General features: G+C 32.1%; 1 protein-coding gene across 3 annotated transcripts in view; it reads right to left on the bottom strand.

Moving 5' to 3' along the window:
* Positions 1 to 24,483, bottom strand: part of LOC118197424 (meiotic recombination protein DMC1 homolog) — a 118,487-nt gene that overhangs the window by 76,873 nt on the left and 17,131 nt on the right. For all 3 annotated transcript variants that reach the window (XM_035368932.2, XM_035368933.2, XM_085820181.1), the window contains exons 4-6: positions 20,528 to 20,578; positions 20,343 to 20,438; positions 8,591 to 8,673 (exon numbers count right to left, since the gene is read on the bottom strand). In XM_035368932.2, coding sequence (XP_035224823.1) covers positions 8,591 to 8,673; positions 20,343 to 20,438; positions 20,528 to 20,578 — 230 coding nt within the window. The remainder of the gene's footprint in view (positions 1 to 8,590; positions 8,674 to 20,342; positions 20,439 to 20,527; positions 20,579 to 24,483) is intronic.

The raw sequence follows: 24,483 nt of genomic DNA, 5'->3' as shown, positions 1-24,483 counted from the left end.
TTTACAATACGACAGCAAAAAATGTTTTATTGTCATTCCTTATTTATATAATTTCAATATATTACCATTATTTTAGCTAAATTTATCAATGTTATAATATTTAAAAAAAATCATTGAAAAATTCCCAAGTCTCCGAATTAAAAATTTTCTATAGAAACTGATCTTCTAATTGTCAAAATGTTGATAAATCGTCAAATTTAGAATCATTTAATAAAAGAATTCACAACCCCAAAAGAAATGAAAAAAATGAAATAATTTTGAAATGCTTATGTTTGACTCCTTGCTCAGAAATTCCAATATCTCACCCTTTATATTAGACATAGGAATAAATTATAACCTAGGAATGAGCCAACTGTGGCCCACCGGAATGTTCTATCCAGCCCACGGATAGAATTTTAATTTTCCGGCACGAGGCAAATTAAAAGAAATATATATTTATATATTATATATCCATCTCCTTTTCTACTTTGCTTAAATATTTTTTCCTTCCTTTTTTTTTCAAAGGACTGATGATCTTTTTACTTTCTCTATTTTTGTTCTACAAAACATAATCGATGGAAATCACAGACAGATTTCAATCGATAAAGTGTTAAACGCGGAAGTTCTTAGTTAGTTATAGCATCATTGTGAATAGTGGTGAAATTATTAAAAGGATAGCTTAGCGAGTTCTTGTTTGGGTTATTTGTAAAATATTTCAACCCTAATTCAACCTTAAAATGGCTACTAAAAAAAAACAAAGTTGATTTAGAGTGCAGTGCTTTCAATCATGAATGGCCCTGGATTTTTTTTTTTTGTTTTTTTTTTTTTGTGTGTGTGTGTGTGTGTGTGTGTGTGTGTAAAAGATAAACCAGTTTTGTCTCATCTTCAATGAAGCTGTAGCAGTCTTCAAAGAATATAACATTTCCCGTCATTTCACATCTAAGCATAAGAATTCCAATTATAAAGCAGTGTTCGAACATGGAAGAAAACAAAATGCAAAAAATCTTTGTAAAAAATTATTAGGGAAACACATTTTTCTCAAGAAGGTAAACAGTATCCAAGAAGCAGCTACATATGCAAGTTACATTGTAGCATACAATATTGTTAAAAATAATACAAGTTTGTGATGTTTTATGTCCAGACAAGAAAAATAATTTTGAGACTGTAAGCTTATCTCGAAAAACGGGGACTCCTAGAATCGAAGACATAGATAAAAATTTGACATCACAATTAGAGTCAAAGATTGGCCAGTTTAAATTTTGCTTCATAGCTATGAATGAAAGCACTGATATAAATGATACTGCTCAATTAATATTATTTATAAGAGGTGTTGACGAGAACTTTGAAATTAACGAGGAACTAAAAAGGAACTACAGCGGGATGCAATATTTTTAGCAAATTCAAAGGAAAGGTTTTTAACTTTGAAAGTGCCTATAACAAATATATGTAATATTACGACCGATGGAGCACCAAATATGACAGGAAAAAAATCTGGATTTCTTGGACTCTTTAATCAAAACTACCCCAGGAACAATGTTGTTTTTCTGCATTGTAGTTATACATCAAGATGCTCCGTATTGAATATGAAACCCGAGCTTGCAGTCATGAAGCTTGTAAATACTATTCGATCTCGTGGGCTTATTCACGAGCAATTTCGAGATTTTCTTCAGTCCCTGCAATCTGAATACTCTAACGTACTGTATTACATGAAAGTAAGGTGGCTTATTGCAGGATGTGTTTCGAACGAGTTTGGCAGCTGAAAAACGACATTGTGTCGTTCTTCCATGAGAAACAGTGTTCTGTAGATTGCAAAATGTTAGTAGATACAGAATGGCTTTCGTATTTTTTACAGATCTTCTTTGTCATATGCGTAACCTGAATGTCAAGATGCAAGGAAAAAATCAATTTATCATCGATATCTGGGCCCATCTCAAAGCTTTTAAACTAAAACTTAATCTGTTTGCTGGGCAGCTAGCTAAGAACGACTTGTCTCATTTCCCAACATTAAAAGCAATGAGGTCAAATTTGCAGCATGAATTAATTGAGTTGCAATCTAACAATCATCTCAAGCAGTTGTGTCTAAATATGCCAAAGTTAGAGTTTTACAAATCATTATCGAAAGTAAGTTTCCCAAATTTTATATCTCACGCCCAGAAAATAAGTACTATGTTTGCTCCATCTTATATATGTGAACAAGTGTTTTCAACTATGAACCTTAAAGAATTATTTCAAAAGTTGACTGACAGTAGTATACATCTCACTTCGAACCTCAATATAAAGAACTTTTTAAAATGAAATCGCAGTTTCATTCATCTCATTAACATATTTGAGTTGTAATACTTGTATATTGTTTTTAAATTTTAGAAAAATTTATCTTGACCTGCCAAACCTTATCAGGTTCAATGTTTCTTCTAACCTTCTTCGGAAACATACAATGACCTGACTAGAACAGAGAGCTTACTAAAGCTATGTTCACTAATTGTAGTAAGTAGACAGGATACAGACGAAGGGTATACAAAACCCTTTATTTTTTTCTTTATATACAATGACTTCCGTACTTCGGAATACAATGACCCTCCACTCGGGGTCTAACTTAAAAGATATCAAAATAAAACTAAACTCTAATTTAACTTTAGAATAAGATTGGCCTTATAATAACAGGAAGCGTATGTAGCACAGAGACTGTGAACACTACAATACGTTTAATTTATCAAGAGGATTAAAACCTCTGGCCTGGAAGGCAAAGTAGCAACTGCGTAACTTCTAAGGTAAGCGGCCTGCTTCGAACTCACGGCTTCCTCTCTTCTGCTTGGCAAAAAGGCCACACTTAAATACTTGGCGTTCGCCAGACAACTTTGCATAAACTCCTTCACGCTTATAATTCTGGCCGGAAGTAGAAAATAAGAAGTGATAGTAAAGATTTAAAATAAAATAAACGTTAGTAAAACTTTAGATCCTTACAACCTTTTCCTTTTTTTATTTTTTGCCCGCGACGGAAAACAGTTTGCCCATCCCTGTTATAAACCCATGAAACCATTCAACATAAAGTTAATCATATTTAGCCTCAATCCTTACGAAAGTAAGGTGGCTTATTGCAGGATGTGTTTTTGAGCGAGTTTGGCAGCTGAAAAACGACATTGTGTCGTTCTTACATGAGAAACAGTGTTCTGTAAAGTGAAAAATGTTAGTAGATACAGAATGGCTTTCGGATTTTGCATGTAATTTGTAAATCGTCAAAAATATTTCTTCAAAAATGATAATTCCCACTCAGCAGTCATAGAGACAAATTTTCAGATGATTAAAAAAAAGGGCCTTCTGCCAAAATTATGGACTTTTAAGGACCAAAAATCAATAACAAAAAACCTAAGCACTTTTAAGGACTCTTAAGGATTGTACAAACCCTGTAGACAGTTTCCCTTAGAAGTCTTCCATGAATGCATCCCTCCTCTTAGGCAGATAGCCCTTGGTTGCTTTGACATATTCAACTAACCTAACCTAACTTAGGCTAACAGAAGCTTGAAGGAACAAGTAGTTGTTTAGTTAGCTGGATAATCATGGATCACTATTTATTTAGTAGCATAATCAAAAGAAGGTACAAATTATAAATATAGCATATAAGAAAACTTAAACAAGAGCTTAAACTTTGAAATTATGTGACAAACAAATTCATTAGAACTTGCACCAATCCTTTTGGTGGCCAGATATCCCTAATTGCCTTTAATAGCAATCATCTTCCTTATGAACTTAATGCCATACAAGTTCACTTAAATATGAATCTAAATTTGTGTTGTGTGATTAACCAATGTTTTTTATTATGCCATTTTGCAACATCCCTGATTTTCTTCAATGTTTTGAGAATGCATCTTACTATCAAGACCAACAAAATTATATCAGTGATTAACTTTAAAATTCTCAAATCTTGTAGTTTAGTAGGCCTCCCAAGAATTTTAAACAGTTGTACGTCCATCTTCTATATGCCCTTTTATTTATCCCGTTAAAGTAGCAACATTTTCTATTTGGAACTTTATTGTAAAAGCATCTGTTGGCTCTCCCAGCAAAATATACCCCATACCCATCATTGTGGAAGTATTTGACTGCTTTTCTTTCCATAAAAATGGAAGCAATTTCTAATATTTCTTCTTTCATTAATTTCTACAATATTATTAGGCTCTTCAATTTTACCAAAAGCATTATTTAGAAGGCTATATGCACAAACTTCCCTCAGGTAAATGTTCCATTCAACACTGTCTAGTTAACTATATCCAGCTGTTCTTTTGCCTATTCAGTAGATGTTAATTCTCTTGAGCAGCTTTAAATGAACTTGAATATAGACACAAATGTGATGTTAGAGTTATGAAGCCACATTCCTTTTCAAATGAATATTTGCTTATTATAGTTTTTCATGTTGCATTTTCATTATTTATCCATTTTCAAATAAAGTCCTAAACTTTTCTCTCAAACGTACACTGTTTTTGATAGCAGGATGACATAACAATGGAAATACACCACTGCTTGCTATTCTGTAGAAGGAAAATCCTAAATTTTAATTTTCTTTTTTTTAAATGGAAGACAAAAACAGAGAAACACCAGGTTTACAAAAACAAAACTGGCTTATCAAGAATTAATTGGAGTTACACAAAACTACGAAGATCTTATGAGTGTGTTGTGACATTATACTTACCCATTATTTACTCTAAATTGAGCTATTTAGTGACAGTCTTGGCTTTACAAAAATGGTCAAAAAAATAGTCATGCTTTATGATGGTTTTTACAAATCCTCTCATTTACTTAATTCTTCGTAAAAAAAGGAACGATTTTAATATTTTAAAATATTCTGATTATTTCAGCTTTCCAAGCTAGCTAAATGCCATATAGTCAGTTTTTTACAGCAATACAGTTTTCAAGCAAATAACTCATTTTCATGAAGATCATGCCAGATGACTGAAAGCCAGGGAGATTAAAAATATCAGTAGACAAAGAAGTGTGACACTAGTAGCAAGTTAGAAAGGAAGAAAATTATCAAGCAACATTTGTAAGGCAATATAGCATGCTGTAGTGATTTCACTGGTATTCCATATATTATAGAATCTTTAGAAAAGCAAATTTTCTTCCCGAGGGATCTTTGGATACAATGCTAATGAAATGAAAATTTCATGATAAAGGTAAAAAATTTCAATCTCAAATAACCCCTGTTGATGAAATTTCCTTGGACAACAAGCTGAAATTGTTGCGAATCCAGTACAGAAGACCATCCTCACTGCATTCTCAAAAATTTCCACATGCAGAGTTGTAACTGAAATAGATGATGATATCTGCCTAGAATTAACTAGAAATCATCATGATGTTACTGTGAATGGTTTCAAAATTTGTATAGAAAAATATGCACACACACACACACAAAAAAAAAAAAAGGCCTGATATGCTTAGGGATGGCTAGTTAAGTTTTGAACATTAATTCACATCCATACATGGAAGTTTGTAACACATTTGTCAGCTTGGTTGTGATTTAGTTCAAGTGGACAATTTTGTCTCACTTTTCATAAAGCATATATATAAGTCCACTGAATTTCAAAGTCTTCTCCAAATTGAAGCAACCCCTGGACAGATAATGTCACTTTTCTCTGAAAGAGGTTTTCTTCAGTGGTTACCTAGGCCATTTGAAAAGTGACTACAAGTAGTACCTTAAAACAAATAGCAAATATTTCAAAACATTAAATCATGACTATAGTAAAGCAAGGGAATTACACATAAAGACTGCAAGCAAAACTGTTAACAGAAACAATGGAGGTGGATATGCAGAAAGAAGGGAAACATGCCAAAGTAAAACATAAAATTAGGCAAAGCAACAACCTTATATTTGGCATAGATTTGAATGAAGACTCTGTTGATTTGAAGGGTGAATAGATATCTCTTTATCAGGAGCAAAAAAAAAAAAATCTGCTATTTCTTTGCTCCTGATGAAGAGGTACCTGTACCTGTTCATCTTCGAAATCAATAGAGTCTTTATTAAAATCAGCATAAAACACAAGACCATTGCTTTGACTAATTTTATATAGTATATTATTTTTCAAATGATTTTATATTTGTCTTTTGTGCTATGTTGATGTATGTTACCTGATCCAAAATTACCAAGTGATGGTAAAAATTCCCATAAATGGAACTACCCTCCCTTTTATACATTACTGTTACAAATAATCTAGCAGCACATGAATGACATTTGGAAATGAATTAAATTAATAAATTATTTGCATATATTCCGATTTAAGAAATAAAATTATTAATTGATAATGATGTCACTGAAAGATTTCTGTTTCAAAATTCAATTTTATTTAAAAAATAAAACTACTGTTTTTTGCAAGCAAGTCCTATTTAAAAGACCAAATGGCCAGCCGTATGCTATGCTAGAGCTACAATGCAATATGATGCACAGTTTAGCCATGCTTCCTATATAGACATTAACCTTTAATTACTGTGACTTAAATTGTCGCATAACTACTGTGAGCGGTCTCTCAGACCGCTTCTGCTAAAAACAAAAGACGATATTGTTTTACTTTTCTTATTTGAATAATTATTTAATTTCATATATTTAACTTTTTCATGAAGCTATAAAGCAACTTTTATACTTAAATTAGTTCATTAAAATAAAATATATACTATGATAATAATTCCTTCACTTACATATCTGGATGGAAGAAGTAAATTTTAAAGTTCAAATTTTTTATTTTACATTAAAATTTGCGATAAGAATGCTTTAATAAGAATGTAGAAAATTAATTTTTATTTTAAAAATTATAATTCAAGCTGTATTTTATACATGCGTTTCTACTGCATTGTAGACACACTGGTTCTTTGCATTCTATACATTTGTAAGCAGTTTTCCTTTTTTTGCTCGTGGATAAATATAGCATGTTCTTTTTTTATCTAATTTTTTTTTAATCTTTGATCGCAATGTTTCCTTCATCATCATTTATTCCAAAAACTCTTCTTATTGTAAGTTTGAGATCTTAGAGAAAAATTATGAAGTTATCCTCCGGTTTACATGAGACTGTACCAACTGAATTGCTAATGAAATCTTTTCGTTTCATTTTCGGAGCCAATGGGATAAGAATGAAATAATATGAATGCATTTATTGCACAGATATCCAAGTTTCTGAAGAATATTGGCATAGGCCAATGTCGGGTTCGACGAGCAGTTGAATAGATTGAACGAAGAATAATATTGTGACTACGAGTTCTAACACCCTTGTTGGGCTCTTGAATAGACTATTTGAATTCATTTTTTCCAATAAAAAAATCTCCTGTAGAAAGAGAACATGGATTTTCATTTTCATCGGCAGATATTTCTGAATTCGAGTCGTGGTCACTTTCAATAATTTCATTGTAGGAACTTTCATCAGAGAACTCTAAATTAGACCAATTTCGAACTATTTATTAAATTTGGTCTTGGGTAAGATATATACAACATTTCCCGCACGCATTTGAAGAAATTTCAAGGATATTTATAAAAAAGTAAAATATGTAACAACAACGAAAAGTGAACTTTATCGGGCTGAAATTTGAATCGTATCTGCTCTGATCGGTCCCGCAGACCGCTAAGGGGGGGGGATTTTTAAAAAATAAAAGAAGAAATAGAGCTAGCCAAATGCAACTTGGTATGTGACCTTGGACAACTGTTTTAGGAAGGTACTAAGAATGGCAATACTCATTAATTATTCTAAGAGGTGGAAGCATTTAATGGAAAATGTCGCGCAGTCTGAGAGACCGCTCACAGCAGTTAAAGGTTAAATAACATTCTTCCCCCAAGAACTGATCTCCTGGCATTCCAAAGGTTTTTAATTAAAGATAAACATCAGTATCCAAAGTTTCAGAAAATTATGCAACGACTCTCTTCCTACGGCCTAGATCTCTGTCAAGTGTAAGTCCGCATACTGTTTAGTGAACTTTTACATGCTGTGATTATGGACAAAATGGCTCCCCTCGTGAACTTTATAAACTGCAATAAACCAATATATCTGAAATAACCCATGGACACCCACCTCTTTAGCATTATTATTACAATTCATTTTAACATTGTGTTGCCAGTACTAATTATAATTATCTCATTATGTTTATATGTTTATTAATTATGTTTATCTCCTATTTTTGTTGTACCAAATCAGATATTCAATTTATCTTGTGAATCTCAAATTGTATTCCGACTATTTTGTAATCTACTTATGTCCTACATCTTTATAAATACTGGATGCAGGGCGTACTGTGGGATTGCACGATGTACCATAATAGGCAAACTCTAGACCTTTTGGAAAGCTTCAGTCTATGTAAATTCCTATAAAACTTGCAATTCCCCCCCCTTTTTTTTTTAAGAGTTAGTATGGGAAGGCATTACCAGTGACCTATGGTACATTGCTGGTGTCCCCATACTTTTACCTTTACCATAAATGCAAACAACCAAAATAATTTTTTTTTCATATTATTTAATGCTTTAAATGTAAAAAATAACAGTTTAATTTTTGTAAGACAGAATTATTCTGGCTTTTAGTAGATTAATTAGTATGCTGTATAGTAACAACTAGATTATAATAGTTATAACTGCAATACACACAGAACTTACTCGAGTTCTGTACTACCAGTACTAATTCTAAAAACTTGTTTTCTTCTTTGTGATGCCTCCAGAGCAGTCATGAAAACATTACTCTATGGACAATAAAAACAAAAAAGTAGAAAATGTATTAATATATGCCAATTATTTGTCAATAACTAATAATTTAATGCTAAAACTTACAAATAATTTTAAAATTTATTATTAAATAAGAAATTTCTGAAGAGTAAAATTAAAAATTATTTGGAAGTTAACAGTTTTATTTTACAGAGCTCTAAAGTAAATACAATTTGGGCATTAAAAAAGATCAGCAATTTGTTTTCAATTGTATTTTATTGTAGAAAAATCTACAGACATTTAACTAATTTTTGATACATTCACCATGCAAATTAAGGCATGTATCATAACTCTAAACTTCAACTCACTGTCTCTCTACCTAGCTGGCTCTTTGCTGGTGATAAGAAGGCAGATGATTAGCTACCCATGAAGAGATAAATGACACCCCTCCGGTAAAATTGTGGTATGTCAAAGTGAAGTAAAATCTGATAAATAAACCAGTTCACGAACTTAAATGGCAATACTTCATAAAAAAATCTTGGCACTAAATGCAACATACTTCACAGAATTGGCTGCCTAAGACCTCAACCAGTTCCGAACGTTTACCTTGATCTCATCATCACTTGTTAAAGTGCTGGAGAGCAAGAAATTTCTTGAGAAGAAAAAAACAAATGGAAGTCAAATGGAGCTGGGACTGGATTATAAGGAAGATGACAGAATTGTTTCCAGTGAAATGAATCAAGCAGCAGCATTATTACACATGCAGTATGTGGTCATACACTGTCATACACGAACGCAATATCAGAAGTCAGCAGTCCGTGACTTTTACTCTCTATCAGACACCATAATTTCGACAATGTCTCCTGGTAAGCTGTAGCATTAATTGTTGTGCCTTGTTCAATCAAGTCCAATAATGAAATTCCTTGACAGTCCCAAAACAAAGTTTGCATGATTTTTCTTAAAGAAAGAGGTGGCCTTGCTTTTCTTAGGTTTCAGGGAACCAGTATGCCACTAGTCCAGTGACTGTCATTTTGTTTCAGGTGTGTCATGACAAATCCATGTTTTAATGTCAACCCTTTTCAAAAAAATCATTTCCTTCTGTCAGATAATGCTGCAAAAGCTCCAATGTTCCCATGCACTTCTGGTTTTGAATATCTGCTAGTGTTTTTGTTACCCATTTCAAACACAGTTTTTTGTAGTGCAAAAAATTTCACAAGGTCGAACATTTGCATTCAAAAACTTCACAGCAGTTCTTATTTCACAACTGGCAACCTGATCAATTGTTTTAAACATGATTACCAACAAATAGTGACTTCAGATGTTATCATAAACAAACAACAAGGCTAGGCTAATTTGTTTTTAAGTTGAGAGATATAATGAATGGTTGCATGTGTGGCTTTCCTGTTGTCAGATGTGCAGACACTACTTACATTCTGGATCAGCTTAGTATATACTTACCCAAATGCAAAAAGGGATTAACAGCCAATATAATATATTAAAGTAAATATTGAAGAGGTTTATCTACATAGAAAAGCATTTTACATGCAAATTTCTACTGCATATAGAAAACATAAATACAATTAGACTTGCTATCTAATTATTGAACTAGAGAAAGCAAAATTATGTCCAATGATTTTGAATGATTGAATTTATTCATTGAATGGCATGATAAATAGTGATGACATTTGCTGGTCATAACTGTAGAGATAGGTAATAAAGAAACTATTTTATTTAGAAATAAACTTTAAGAAAAATTTAGACTAATTACAATTTTTCAACTGAATCTCAATAATTTTTCTACTAAGCTTGGAATAATATTAAAAATACCTGATGTGGACATTGTATGACTTCCTTGTATGGCCTATTAAATTATATGCATTTCTTGCTGCACTTCATTTAAACTTATTTTCTTGAATTTAATTAGAGATATATTTCTCATTCAATCAATTCAGTTTTCATGTCACAGCAAGGCAAAAATATATAAAAACTTAGCTTCATTAAAAGTTGTAAAATACAGAAAAATCTAAAACACCAAATACAGAATAATTTTTAAAAAAATTAAGAGTTTCTATGCCAAAACAAGCGATTTGGCCAATGAGCAGGAAGACCAAATTTCTGGTGTAAAAAATTGAAAATTAGTTTTGGTCCTATTGGGCAAAAAGACAATGAGACCGGTGCATCAACTGACTTGATTCACTATTCTACTAAAAGTTTGAAGTGTAAACAAGTGGTGGCCTCGTAAGGCTATTCGTAATGCATGCAGATTAACTAAAGACATAAAAACCTTAATCAGAAATAAACAAAATAATTCAGCTACTTTAAAATAAAAAAATGCACAATTTATCAACATTATCAAGAATAAAAATACTGAGTTCACCGAGCTGGGTAACAGGGTGGGAATATACATATACATACACATGTTTGGTGCAGCCAATTGCAACGAAAAAGAGAAATGCACAACTACAAACTATACCAATCTCAAATACAAAATTTCTACTGTACTCGTTTTTGCAATACATACATACATGATATCTGTACATACCCATACGTATGTACGTATGGGTATGTACAGATATCATGAAAAAAAATCTCCTCTGAATCCACTTTAAATTCATTTTTAAATCCATTTTGAAGAAAAGAGTCCTTTCTATCTATATATATGGACGTCACATAAAAAAATCCTTCAAGTGGATTTGAAAGCAGTCAAAATGAATATTTCGGTTGAAATATGACACCTAAAATTTCCTGTGATTATAGTACTTCCTTTACTTGCAAAAAAGTAAAAACAAATGATAATTCTACACTTAAGTATGTAATATGATATTAAAAATTATTTTTATTAATTGCAATATTGATGCTATATATATATATATATATATATATATATATATTTTCATAAAAATAAAATAATGATTTAAATTATTAAGTACATTTATTGTTGTAACCCAACTGGGTTAGTGGTTAATGACTCTGACTGCTGTACTGAAGAGCTCGGCTTCGAATACCGGAGAAGGCACAGATGTTTGTAAATGTATAGTGTCTGTGCGGCATGGAGACACTCTAAATATGCAGTGAGCCGAAAGCCTTCTCAGAAGAGGGGTGGGAGACTCTCGGACCTGTCTCCCTGGTGTGCTCTCTTACAAATTGAAGGTGGAAATGAGCATAGTTATACTGTAATCTGTTTGCTACCCAAGGCGATTGCTAATGACAGACTCAACTTTGCCTCCTTGCCACAATGAATTTCATAGGCTTGCTCTAATATTAGACAAGTGAGATTAGTCACAACGATACCAACATTTATTGATTTCAGACCACTCAGTTTGCTAAGCAATTAGAATTATAATTTGAAAAATAAATTAAATATGATATTCCGAATCAAAGGATAGCATTCTTGAAAACTAATTATTTACCATGCTGCATGGAATTTAGAAATCTCAGGTCTCTTGGAATGGCAGCAATAGTCAGGCCATGTGAAAGATAAATAAATGCCTTAGAAACATAATACAGATATAAAAAAATTACAAAAATTCCACTATAAATGCTTCTATTTTATAGATGTATTTATTAACAAAATATAGTAAACCTAATGCTTTGTGGCATACAAACAATTTTTCTGTATGCAACATACATAACATATGGAGTAATAAATACCTTTAATTTATTAGATTAAATAAAATGTGTAAATAAATTATTAATTAAAGACGTTGTGAACTATATCAATTTGATAAACAAAATTTTTAAAAAAGAAAGACTCAAAATTATAGAGAAAATATGACAGGAAAAAATTAATGCCAGTTTAAAGAATGGTCGCCTCACATGCTATCATTAAGAACTTCTACATTGATTTGATATATGTGTTCTGACTGATATTACATTAGTTTAAAGTGAAACAAAAATTAGCTAAAGAAAGAAAAACTTTTAAGTTGCAGTGTGTTAGTAAAACGAGCTAAAAAGCAAAATAATTTTATTAGTTATCCCATTGTTCTTTGTAACAGTATTTAAACACAAAATTACAGGATTTCTAATAATGAATTAATTCTAATCAAAATTTTCAAAGAGAAATTTAAGTGAACTAATTGTGATAATTACTACAGATGTCATAACCACATTAACACTTCATTTGCCACTTAAAATTCTGTTACAGCATAATACTATTTTTTATGGGTACTTTTTACATTTTAGTGCATTTTACATATATCACATCACTTAAAAAGTTTTTATATATTTTATTTAAGGCCCAACAGTATCTGAGTGCTTAAGTAGCACTCAGCTACTGTTGGTAGTTTGACCTGAGTTTGATCCCAAGCAAACAAGCTAGCTGCATGGACATTTTCATGGCTTTTTCCATGTGTAACGTGGCTATGAACCAGTTTCCCTTTGAGTACTTTGATAAACCAAACCAAACCCTATATTTTATTTTGAAATTTTTATGTTAGACATAAAAAATAAAAAATATCACTAAAACAAATCCATAAACATAAAAGAAATATTTCCCTCTACTTAGCAGAGCAATGATATATGTGTTTATAGAATTTTCAAAATTCACTTAATTAATATTTTTTTTTTTTTTACTATTCTAGTCACAGAAAAGGGCAAAGGATTGATTTTCTGATCTGCAGAAATTTGAAGATGTTATAATTTTTTTTTTTTTTTTTTTTTTTACCCATCTAGGAATTTTAATTTATATAATATAATCCAAAAAAATGAAAAATCATCATACCTCCAATTTATATTAAAAATTCAGAATTAAATTGAAGATTATTTATTTTACCTATCTTTTTCTAAAGATCAAAATTTTACTCTATGATGAGTAAATCAAATTAAACTGCCTCCTCATTTTAAGTTTAAATACAGAGAAAAATCTATTAAAAAACACATCAGCAAAATAGCAAATTTTGAAAAAAATGAGATATTATCATTGCAAATGCATATGTATATAAAATTTCAAGAAAAATACCCAAGGGTTACCAAGTGTGTCAAAATTTAGCTTTCAGATTCAATCCAAATAAAAACAGAACACAACCCAAATGAAAATCGTGTAATTAAAAATACATGTTCCGGTTACAATAAAAATTCTTTCGATGATTGTGCTATAAATTTCTCTCCAGAATATTGGCAACTTCCTGGTAAACAGTTTTTATCAACATAGAAACAATGTCTCACCTAAAAAATTTTACTCGTGGAAGTTACCACAAAAAACATTCCTCAAAAGCTATACTTTTGTTGCATTCCAGAATGAGTAGTGCTAAAAGATGCTGAATTTAAATTCTACCAAAGTGTTCCAGTAACCAGCCAAGACATCTGTTATTTAAGCGGACCTGAGACTGATTTCTTCAGAGCAGTTTCCCAGTTCCGGGCATTTTTATACCATCAACCAAATAACAATAATTAAAATTCAGAATAGAAGAAAGTATTGTAATAAAATTCATAACTTACTATAGAAATCATTCAATGAAAAATATAAAATAGGTATTGCATGCATTAGGCAGCATTACTCTGCCTGTGGCTGCGAGACCTGCCCTTGTGGTCCTGCTAGATTTCCAAAACTAATAATAATATAATAATAATAAACTAAAATGAAACTGAAATCAACTGTATACACACTATAGCTGAAAATTTCAGAGTTTGAAAATTACAGATTGCAATTTTTTATTACTTTTCTTCCAGGACTGACATTTTATGAAATTTATTAATGATTACTCTACCTATGGGACTTCCTAGTATAGTCTTATCAACAAAAGAGAAATATAAAGCACTATAACTATGGTGCTTCTTACCAACATACATCCAACACTTATGCAAGAATCTGTATGCCCATCCATCTCGTTAGTGTGAGTATCAACATTTATTCAATTTTTAATTAGTACGATTTCTCAGAGGACCAACTATTCTCTTAATGGTGCGATATTTTATTATTTAACAAATAATTATATTTATTATCCTTTGATATTGGAGTGGCAATGCCATATTTGTATCATGTAACCGTTGCTCAGCAATGTAAGAAATTGTTTAAAATTATTATTCTGAAAGCTTTACCAGCTAGTAGATGTATAAAAAATTTGTAACTAAAAGACTGTATTCAAATTATCTATTTCTGTAAACTAAAAATAAAATTTATGTTTTACTAAGAAGATCAGCTGTTATTTTGTTAAATACTGCAAAATATATTACAATGGCAAAATATATTACAATGGCAAAATGAAAAGAAGGTTAATAACATAAAGATCATCCAAATTCTAATAGCCCTGTATGATTCAAAACAAATATAATTTTCTTCTATTAATGTTATTATTTAATATCAATATAAAGTTGAATGAATTATCATTAACTGTATTGGTAAGTATGCTGGCAGTAACACATGATAAAAAAAAATGCCTTTGAAGGGAACAAGAGCTAAATCCTGAAAGTGATCCCCACTTGAAAAAAGTTTTAGAAATGCTGTATTAAGGAATATACTGAATGCATTCAAAATTACAGACCAAATAAAATAGCTGTTAAGGCAGTTTTATTTGACCCACTTTATGCTTTCCTAAATTTCGCTAAAACATATTTAACAATGAAAGTCTGAGAAGAAACATTTTCAAATTGTTGAAAATATTAATTATTAATCCCCATGGGTAAAATTACAAAATTTTTCCCATTAATGAAAGGTGAAATGAAAAAACTGTAAGTATTCATGTAAAACAGCCTAAGTCTTTTCTGTCTTTTTAATTTATTTCTGTTTGTTTAATCAAATATGATAAAATACACGATAATTAGACCAAATTTTTCTGATCATGTCAGAATCAATGAATATTTATTTAGGCATGACATACTAATTCTCTTTGTGTCCATAAGAATCAACACAATGTCAGACTGTTGAACATATTTCATATGAATTGCCCCTTTTTAAAATACATTCTTAGACAAAAAAAAAAAAAAAAAAAAAAAAAAAAGATGCATCGAGAAAATATAAAGAAAATTGGACACAAATTGATATGCATACAGGTTTCGACAGAAAATGCGAAATTTTACATTTTGGCTGCCAATGAATGAACGGTTGTCGCTACAACGTATCTGATCTGTGCACCTGGTAGGATATTTAAGAGGAGAAATTACGATTCCAGATCATAAATTCTTCACGAATTTCATTCTGTGTACTCTGGTAGACAGCAACTATGCCTCGCATACAGGTGCAATGTCAGAATTTGATGTGCGCAGATGTCAGAATTTGAGAGAGGTTGTGTAGTGGGCTCAAAGCCGTTTGGTCTTACCGGCGAATAACTTGACATTTGAGCAGGAGCGATACACTATTACACAATGTTGGCAGGAATGGGTGAACTATGGCCGCACATAGCGTCAAGAAGGAAGCGGTAGGCCTAGAGAAACAACAGAACGTGAAGACCGAGCAATCGTCAGAGCGGCACTCACAGTCCAAGATGCATCATCATCATCGATTGTGCGTGTAACTAGTGCTTCAGTGACTGCGAGGACCATTCATAGACAGCTCATAGAAAGGGGACTGAGGTCATGGCGTCCCTTGTGCCAACTACCATTGACCTCTGTACTACATCAAGCCCGTTTGCAGTGGTGTCGGGCTCATTTGCACTGGAATGTCACGGACTGGAATAGAATAGTCTTCAGTGATGAATCCCGCTTTGAAGTGAGCCCCGATGACCAGCGAAGTCGAGTCTGGAGACACCCCGAACAGAGGTGTGATACCAACATGACTGTCTTCCGGCAGATAGGCCGACAACCAGGAGTGATGGTCTGGGATGCCATTTCATTTCATAGTAGGACCCCTTTGGTTGTCATCCATCGCAACCTTACAGCACAGCGGTATGTCAACGAAGTTCTAAGGCCCGTTGTGTTGCCGTTCATGTCACGCCACCCTGGGCTTACATTTCAGCAAGATAATGCCCACCCCCACACTGTGCATGTTTCTGCTGCTTGCCTTAGTGCTTGCCGAATATTATCTTGGCCAGCAAGGTCACCGGATCTCTCTCCTATTGAGCACATTTGGAGCATTATGGGCAGGGCCCTTCAACCAGCTCATGATGTTGATGATCTAACGTGCCAGTTGGACAGAATTTGGCACGATATCCCTCAAAAGGACATCCACAACCTCTACCAATCGATGCCAAGCCGAATAACTGCTTGCATAAGGGCCAGAGGTGGACAAACACGTTCCTGACTTTTTCACTTTGTGAAGCTCTATCACTTCAATAAATCATCCAATTTTTCTGAAACTTTAATCATTTGTTTTTCTGTACATGTACATCACTTATACCGATTTTCGTCCTATTCAGATAACTTCTTCTTGGTGCGTCTTTTTTTTTTTTCTCGAAGAGTGTATAACAAAACTGAGCTGTAGAAATGTGTAATGATTAATGTTGACTTACTGCTACCAAAATCAAGCAAATTGAATTTTGAGGATAATCTTATGATACTTCAATATTCAACAGATGGAATTTCATTTTTGTAAAATTCTGCTCCTATTTTATTCCTTTGTTTCCTAAAGCATTTTAAAATAAAATAAATATGCTTTAAAATAAAATGTTTTATTTAAAGGAGGATAAATTATTAAACATGTGTTCCTTTTGCTGCACATACAATAATCCGGTTAATATATTGTAATATTTTATTATTTAACAAATAATTATATTTATTATCCTTTGATATTGGAGTGGCAACACCATATTTGTATCATGTAACCATTGCTCAGCAATGTAAGAAATTGTTTAAAATTGTAATTCTAAAAGTTTTACCAGTATTGGATGTATGAAGAATTTGTAACTAAAAGACTGTATTCAAATTATCTATCTCCGTAAATTAAAAATATAATTTATGTTTTGCTAAGAAGATCATCTGTTTTGTTAAATACTGCAAAATACGTTACAATATAATCTCTTGCTATGCCTTTCTCTGCAATTAGGGATATATTCTTTTAGTGCTACCACAATTCAATGTTTAAGTTCAACAATAGCATATAATTTGAATGAGTAAAGCAAGGCCTTTTTTTACATATAAAGAAATCTAAGAATGTTTTGTGGATTCATTGCCAGGTTAATCCTTATCATAACAATTCCAGAACTCTTTTTATTCAGATTCATAAAAGATTATGTGTCCTATTTAATTAACATTATTGAACTTGGCAACATATTATTGAAGATATTAGAACGATAGTGCTCAAATGTTAAGGAACACATGGTGAAAATTGTATTAGAAATATTATGCATGCCCTTTCTCAAAAAAAGAGAGAGAAGTATTTTAATATTCAGTCATGTCAAAAAAAAAACTTTGCTACTGTGTAATTTAAAATGTGATATAGATCCTTTACTATTTTTCAATGAAATGCACTCAAATTTTTGATGACCTAGCAATTTATTTACTATTAATTTTACATTCCGCAAACTGCTTTCCATTTCCTTGCACTCTCTTTCACATGAATTACAATTTAATGAATAGATATCATTGATCATTTCTCTTCACAAAGCCATCAAAAAAATATCCTTAATAGCAGACTTTACTTTTTTTAAATCATCAATTTCTGAAAACTTGGCAAGTGAACAAAAACATTTATTTCTATTTAACTAACAAAAATATTAGTAGTAGCCTTTCATAAATCATGTAATTGAAATGAAAATGCTTTGATGCCCAAAATAGTCAGCTTTAGACAATAAATATATAAATAAAATATTTCTATTTCAAAATAATATAAATATTTCAAATATTATATTCTGCAGACACATATTTTATCATAACATAATACAAAAAACAATGTTCTAATATATATGTCATGGTAGATAGGATGGCAAAGATATTATATCCCACATCTAATTTTTCTAGATCTAATTTTTATCATTTTTTATTACCTACAAACACAATTTTATATACAGGAATAATTACACTGGTTAATGGATACAGTTTAAGGAAACAAACATTGGCTTACATGAATTTAAACTCAGGTGTTAACTCAACACCCTACAAAATTACATCAGCCACACTAGCTAAAAACCAAACTTGGACTCAAATTCGGATGTAAACACTCTATCGAAGTTCTCCAGACAAGTCCAGTCTTAAATTGACTGTCTCCCTTGCTAGCTCTCCACTGGCGATAAGGAGGCAGCTGATTGATAACTGGAGAGAGATATGTGACAATGTACGATTACATATTTTAATATCAGAGAAAATATTTCACATTTTGTTTTAACCTTTCTTACAACAATCTATACCTTTGCAAGTTTATATTTTAACATAAAGGGCTCCAAAAGTTTACCTTTCCTGAGTTGGTATCACAATCACATGAAATTAAAAATTAATGCTCTTTTTTAAAGATGAAGAAAAATCATCATATTAATATCTAATTACTATGGTTTGTTCCTCTTACTTAATTTATTCATCAGATTCTCTGTCACGTTTACAAAATATAAACAAATTATTTTCATGATCTTAAAAACTGTAGTCAATTGGACTCTGTGTGTCTTTTTAACCTTCTGAGTGTAACAATATAATTTTAGTACAAAATAATACATCTCACATAAACATGTTTTTACTGTTTATTCTCATCCTTATATAAATGCAGCTGCAGCCTGATTCAAGTAAATACTAAATCTATTAAAGAATGATCTGTTACACTAATCCATAATTTTCATTTTAAAATTTATAAATAGAATTTACTGAACCACCCCAACGGTATCATTGTCGACTACTCAACACACTATAGCCATGTCTATACCTCCTGTGGTACATTAGGAATCATCCACCATCTCACAGCGCTGAGTCGTCTGGAGTGAAGTCGCAGCTGATCATCATCGATGCATCAGATTGGCATCGTATAGCGTTCAACGATGAATAACGCTTCACTCTTGAAGCAGATGACCATCGTGTTCGTGTCTGGAGAGGACGCGGCCAGCTGTCCCTCTCAGTCTTTGTTTTACAAAGGCATACAGCCATAACCCCTGGTATGATGGTGTGGGATGATGATGTGGCTATTTCTTATAACAGCATCTTTATACAGCATTTCTTATATTCATCTTATAACAGCATTTCTTATAACATCTTTAGTCATCCTCCGTACAACTTTAACAGCTTAATGATATGTTGATACCATCCTGCAGCTCGTTGCATTACCCTTCATGGCACATCATCCTGAGGCCATTTCCCTATAAGATAATACCAGGCCACATACCGCTCGCATATCTCTGGATTGTCTCCGTGGAGTTGATACTCTTCCTTGACCAGCAAGGTCACTAGACCTTTTCCAAATCGAGCATGTCTGGGACATAGTGGGCCACCAGATTCAGGCACCACTCAATACCACAGATCTGTAGCGACAACTGATGAATGCCTGGCAGAATGTATTGCAGAATGACATTAGGAATCTCTACCACTCCTTGCCTTAACGAATTCAAGCACCCACTGCCACCAGGAGCGGTTCAACCAGCTACTAATTTGAACACTCAGTGTGTGAGTGTGAGCCATGAACAGGTACTATGACCTTGATTTTTTATAATTTTATTATATGTGTATGAGCTATACACATATTCAGTTTCATCAAAAACAACCACTTCCTTCATGGTACTTCAATTTTTTTGCAAAAGAGTGTATATATAGATATTAATTTTTCTACGCTCTTTTTAAATTAAAATAAGATCTTCTTTATATTTAAAAATATATTTAAAATAAAAATTAATGACAAAAAATTTAATTAAAAGAAGGGTCATACATCAATTTTTGTTGCAGCTTCCTTAATTTTATCTACTTTTCCTTCCGACAGACCTTTGATAGCATTTAGTTTCTTTTTAGTTGTCATTTGCAGACCCTGTTAAATATATTTATTTAGTGCAGCATAAAAATATCTCAAGAAAATATTCATATTATACTATATATGTCTAAAATAATGAATCTCACTTTAATGGTACATATACCAGAAGTTTTCAGTTTCTTTATATCTGCAACATTCTGGAGAAAGACAAAAACTAATAAATATGCATATTTAAAAAGCACAATTTTTAACATAAAAATAAATTGCTTTTTTAGAGTAAATATTAAATAATATATATATAGATAAAAATTTAATAATGTTTTCTCCAAGCCTTTCTCCAAAATATATTCTAATCAAGATACCACATATATACCTCAACTGAGATAAGCACATTTTAAATGCTTAATGTCCAAACTTACAATACCAGTATAACTGAAACGAACAGTGTATAAGAATCGTACAAATATTTTAATGTTTAGAAATAAAATATATACATAGTTCATAATGACATCGTATAGCGTTTGTTTATAACAAATGTCCCTACACAATGATTGAAATTTATTAACGAACCTGATTACAGCAAATGAAAGGGCACAAATTGCTCATTTCCCAACTGATGTTTCATATATTCACTCATGTTTGATCACAGTAAAGCTTAATCATGATGATGTTCCATTCCTGTTTTCATAGAAATATAAAAGACTCCTTCAAGCTAAGCATGGAGAAAATGTTTCAGATGAACTATTTCAACAAGAGGTAAAATTGATTAAGCAACTGTACCAATATAGACGCCTTCTCTGACTTATAAAACCACCTGGGATACCACTACCTCCCCCTCCTGCATGAAAACTCCAGTTCTTCAGGGAATTGTACTAACACAATCCCCCGAAGAAAGATATTTCCTCCCTCCTTACCATGTAATTTGTGCCTTCCTAGTGTAATTGAATGCATGTCTGGCTGGCAATCAGGCATTTGAATACCAGCAAGGGCATTGCTGATTTCTCAGTCCCCCCTGACTCCAAAAAAGGGACACGACTGCGGACGGGTAAGAGTCTTTTTTTCGAAGCTCCGCGAAATCACTGTTTTCAGCAGATATATCAACAGTGCCAAAGGAAATTTTTATATGTTTGTGTAAAATTTTTATATTGTGTGTGTAAAGTGTTGTACTATGCATCAGTATCGTCTTTGTGTGTGTGTGTGAGTGAAATTGTGGAAATTACATGCATTTTTATGCGCTTATGATATCCACAAAGTGCTGAGAAATTGTGCACCTTCTAGCTGCACCCTCGACGCACAAGCTTTTGCCATGAAACACGTGGTGCCATAGTTAGGGCTAAGTCCAAGTTCTACATTAAATTGTGCTAAGTCCAAGGGTGTGTCACTGAATTTTTCTAAGTCCAGAATGTGTTAATTCTGATCTATTATAACAGGACAATACCTGCAAAGGTAGGATTATTTTGTTCAATTTAAATTTACAACAATTGCAGTGTTACCTTATTATTTCATGACGATTTGTTGTCAAAATATTTTCATTAATTTATACAGAGGCTGTTCGCACATTTTTTTTGACGATTTTGGCAAGCGGTGATAAAAAATCGTTTGCTGCAAAAGATGTAATTGCAATTGTACTGTTTTTAAAAGTCAAAATTATTGTCTGTGGCTTGAAAGTTTTGTTTTTATTCAAAATGGCAAATTTAACAAAGCAGTGGTTCGAAGGCTACATTTATGCTCTTTCCGAAGAGAAATATGCATACTCCATTATCCAAAAACGATGTGGAGTCATGGTTTTGTGATATCTAAAGAATCGATAGGTAATATCATCAACAAGAAAGGAAAAAAAAACGTCAAATTGGAGCCTCAAGTGGGACCAAAAATTCCAAACAAGTATCCAAGGAAAAAACAGACATCTTCGACTATTGCAAAGGTACGTTGCTTAATGTTAAAAGAAAATCCCCCTAGTCAAAGGACAGTTGCAAAATTATTAAAATGCTCGGTGTCCACTGTAAACAAAATGATAAACATTGATTTAAATCTTAAGAAAGCGAAAAAACGCAATGTGCATCATCTTCTTCCAAAGCATATCGCTCAACGCAGGACACGCTGCAGAATTCTATATGAGAAACACTTATCCAAAGAAAAATGGAAAACAATTGTCACAATAGATGAAGCATGGGTGTATTTAAATGACTGTAACAAAAAAAGAGCCATTTATTATCATAAAAAGGGGAGAAAAAATTTAAGTACATGGTTCAAAGAATCAAAAGAAAGTTTTTCTAAGAAATTCATGATTATTGCTGGTTTTTCTTATAATAACAAGTTAAAAATAAAAAGAGAGCAAAAAAATGTCAAGATTAACTCCAAAGATTAACTCCAAATAGTATCAGGAACATATTTTATTGCCAATTTTTCTGAACGAAATACCATTGCTTTACCAACAGTGCCATCAATCTGTGAGACTCCATCACGACAAAGCTAGCAGTCACACATCAAAATCCACTGTAAATTTCCTAAAAGAAATGGAACAAAAAAACTATTATCAAGGCCATATCCTTCACTGATATCCCTACTAAATCTCCCGATGTGTCACCTATGGATTTTTGTGCTTTCACACTTTTAAAAACTGCATTATCTAAACGTTGTCCCAAAACCCTAACAGGACTCTGGAAAGCTGTTCGGGAGGAATGGGATAGAATACCTCTTCTGCCACTTCAAAAGGCATTATTATCCTGGAAATTGCGGTGTCGAAAGATAGTTCAGAATAAGGGATGTCAAATAGAACATTTAAAATGCAAGAATTTTATGTAATTTAGTTTTGTGAATACAATATACATCCTCTAAAAAATGTGTGAACAGCCTCTGTACTTAGCGATTGCCGACAAAGTCCGCCATTGCGGTCGTATTCTATACAACAACAACCTTCCCGCCACTGACTTTGAACTTATTTCCTTGCCTTTAAGCGAATGATTGTTTATTATCATTGTCTAATTGAATGTCACTATCTTAATAGCTGTTCTATTACTATCATTGTTCTATAAACTGTTATAATACAGTTTCAATGTGTTTAATTGTGTTTAACACCTTAATTTGTGCACTCTGATTAGAATTTGTCTTTACAGCGCTGGCTTATATCTTTAGCTCTGTTTTATTGTGCTTTTTATTCAATATATTGTCTTTCGTCATGTAGTATTTATTCCTTTATGTTCAATTAGTTTTATCTAGTGTCTGATTATATTTAAGAATTATTATTGCCATAATATCTGAATTTCACTGTTTATATTATACCGTTGTGATTCTTGATAATGTATTACTGCCTTAGCTTTTGGTATTCCAAATATAATAGCACATTTTTTTTTTTAGTCTTAACCAGAGCACAAAGGCATTTTTATTTTTTTTCCCCCTCAAAGTTTCAATATCAGAGGCCCCTAACCCTAAATCTTGCTCTTAATTACCCCTAGCGACAATTTTTTCTTTTTGTCCTAGGCACTCCAAATTTTAATAATAAATAGCCCTTAATACTCCATCTAATATAATTTCACTTTTCCCTCTCAATTCCCAATTCTCTTCTCCTCCCTAGTCTCTATCAACATATACGCACTAATCCCTGTCTAATTTTTCCCTCCCCCCTCATTTTATTTAACATTTTATTTCTTCCGTTTCTCCCCTACACACACAATTCTCGGAAACTCTTAATTTCCTTTCCTTTCTTCTCCTCTCCCCTCCTAGTTTCTAAAAACGTAATGCACCAACCTCTCCATTAATCTCCTCCCCCTCTTTAAAAATTAACACTCTATTTCATGTTTCCTTCCCCCTCTTTTTCCCGCATACTCCTAGTACTCATCTTTCCCCAACCCTTTCTCTTTTGACCCCCGAGCCCTGTGTATTGAATCTTTTGTTTTTAGCGCATTTTATTTAATATCACATCAATCAATATCTCCTTTTTATGTCATGATTGAGTAATTGAATTTTTTGCAATAGTACTCATTTCTTCTATTTAATACTTTAAACGAGTGATCTTTACTGTTTGCAGTCAAGCGTCTTATTTTCTATTTAATATTTGAACTGCACTTGAATTGTACGTAATATTATTCCTAGCATTAATCCA

This window comes from Stegodyphus dumicola, chromosome 7 (assembly GCF_044657685.1).
Source record: "Stegodyphus dumicola isolate Sdum_Otavi_A_Nest chromosome 7, ASM4465768v1".
Taxonomy (NCBI): domain Eukaryota; kingdom Metazoa; phylum Arthropoda; class Arachnida; order Araneae; family Eresidae; genus Stegodyphus; species Stegodyphus dumicola.
The sequence above is the reverse complement of the archived record's forward strand: the minus strand, read 5'-3'. Positions and strand labels throughout refer to the sequence as shown.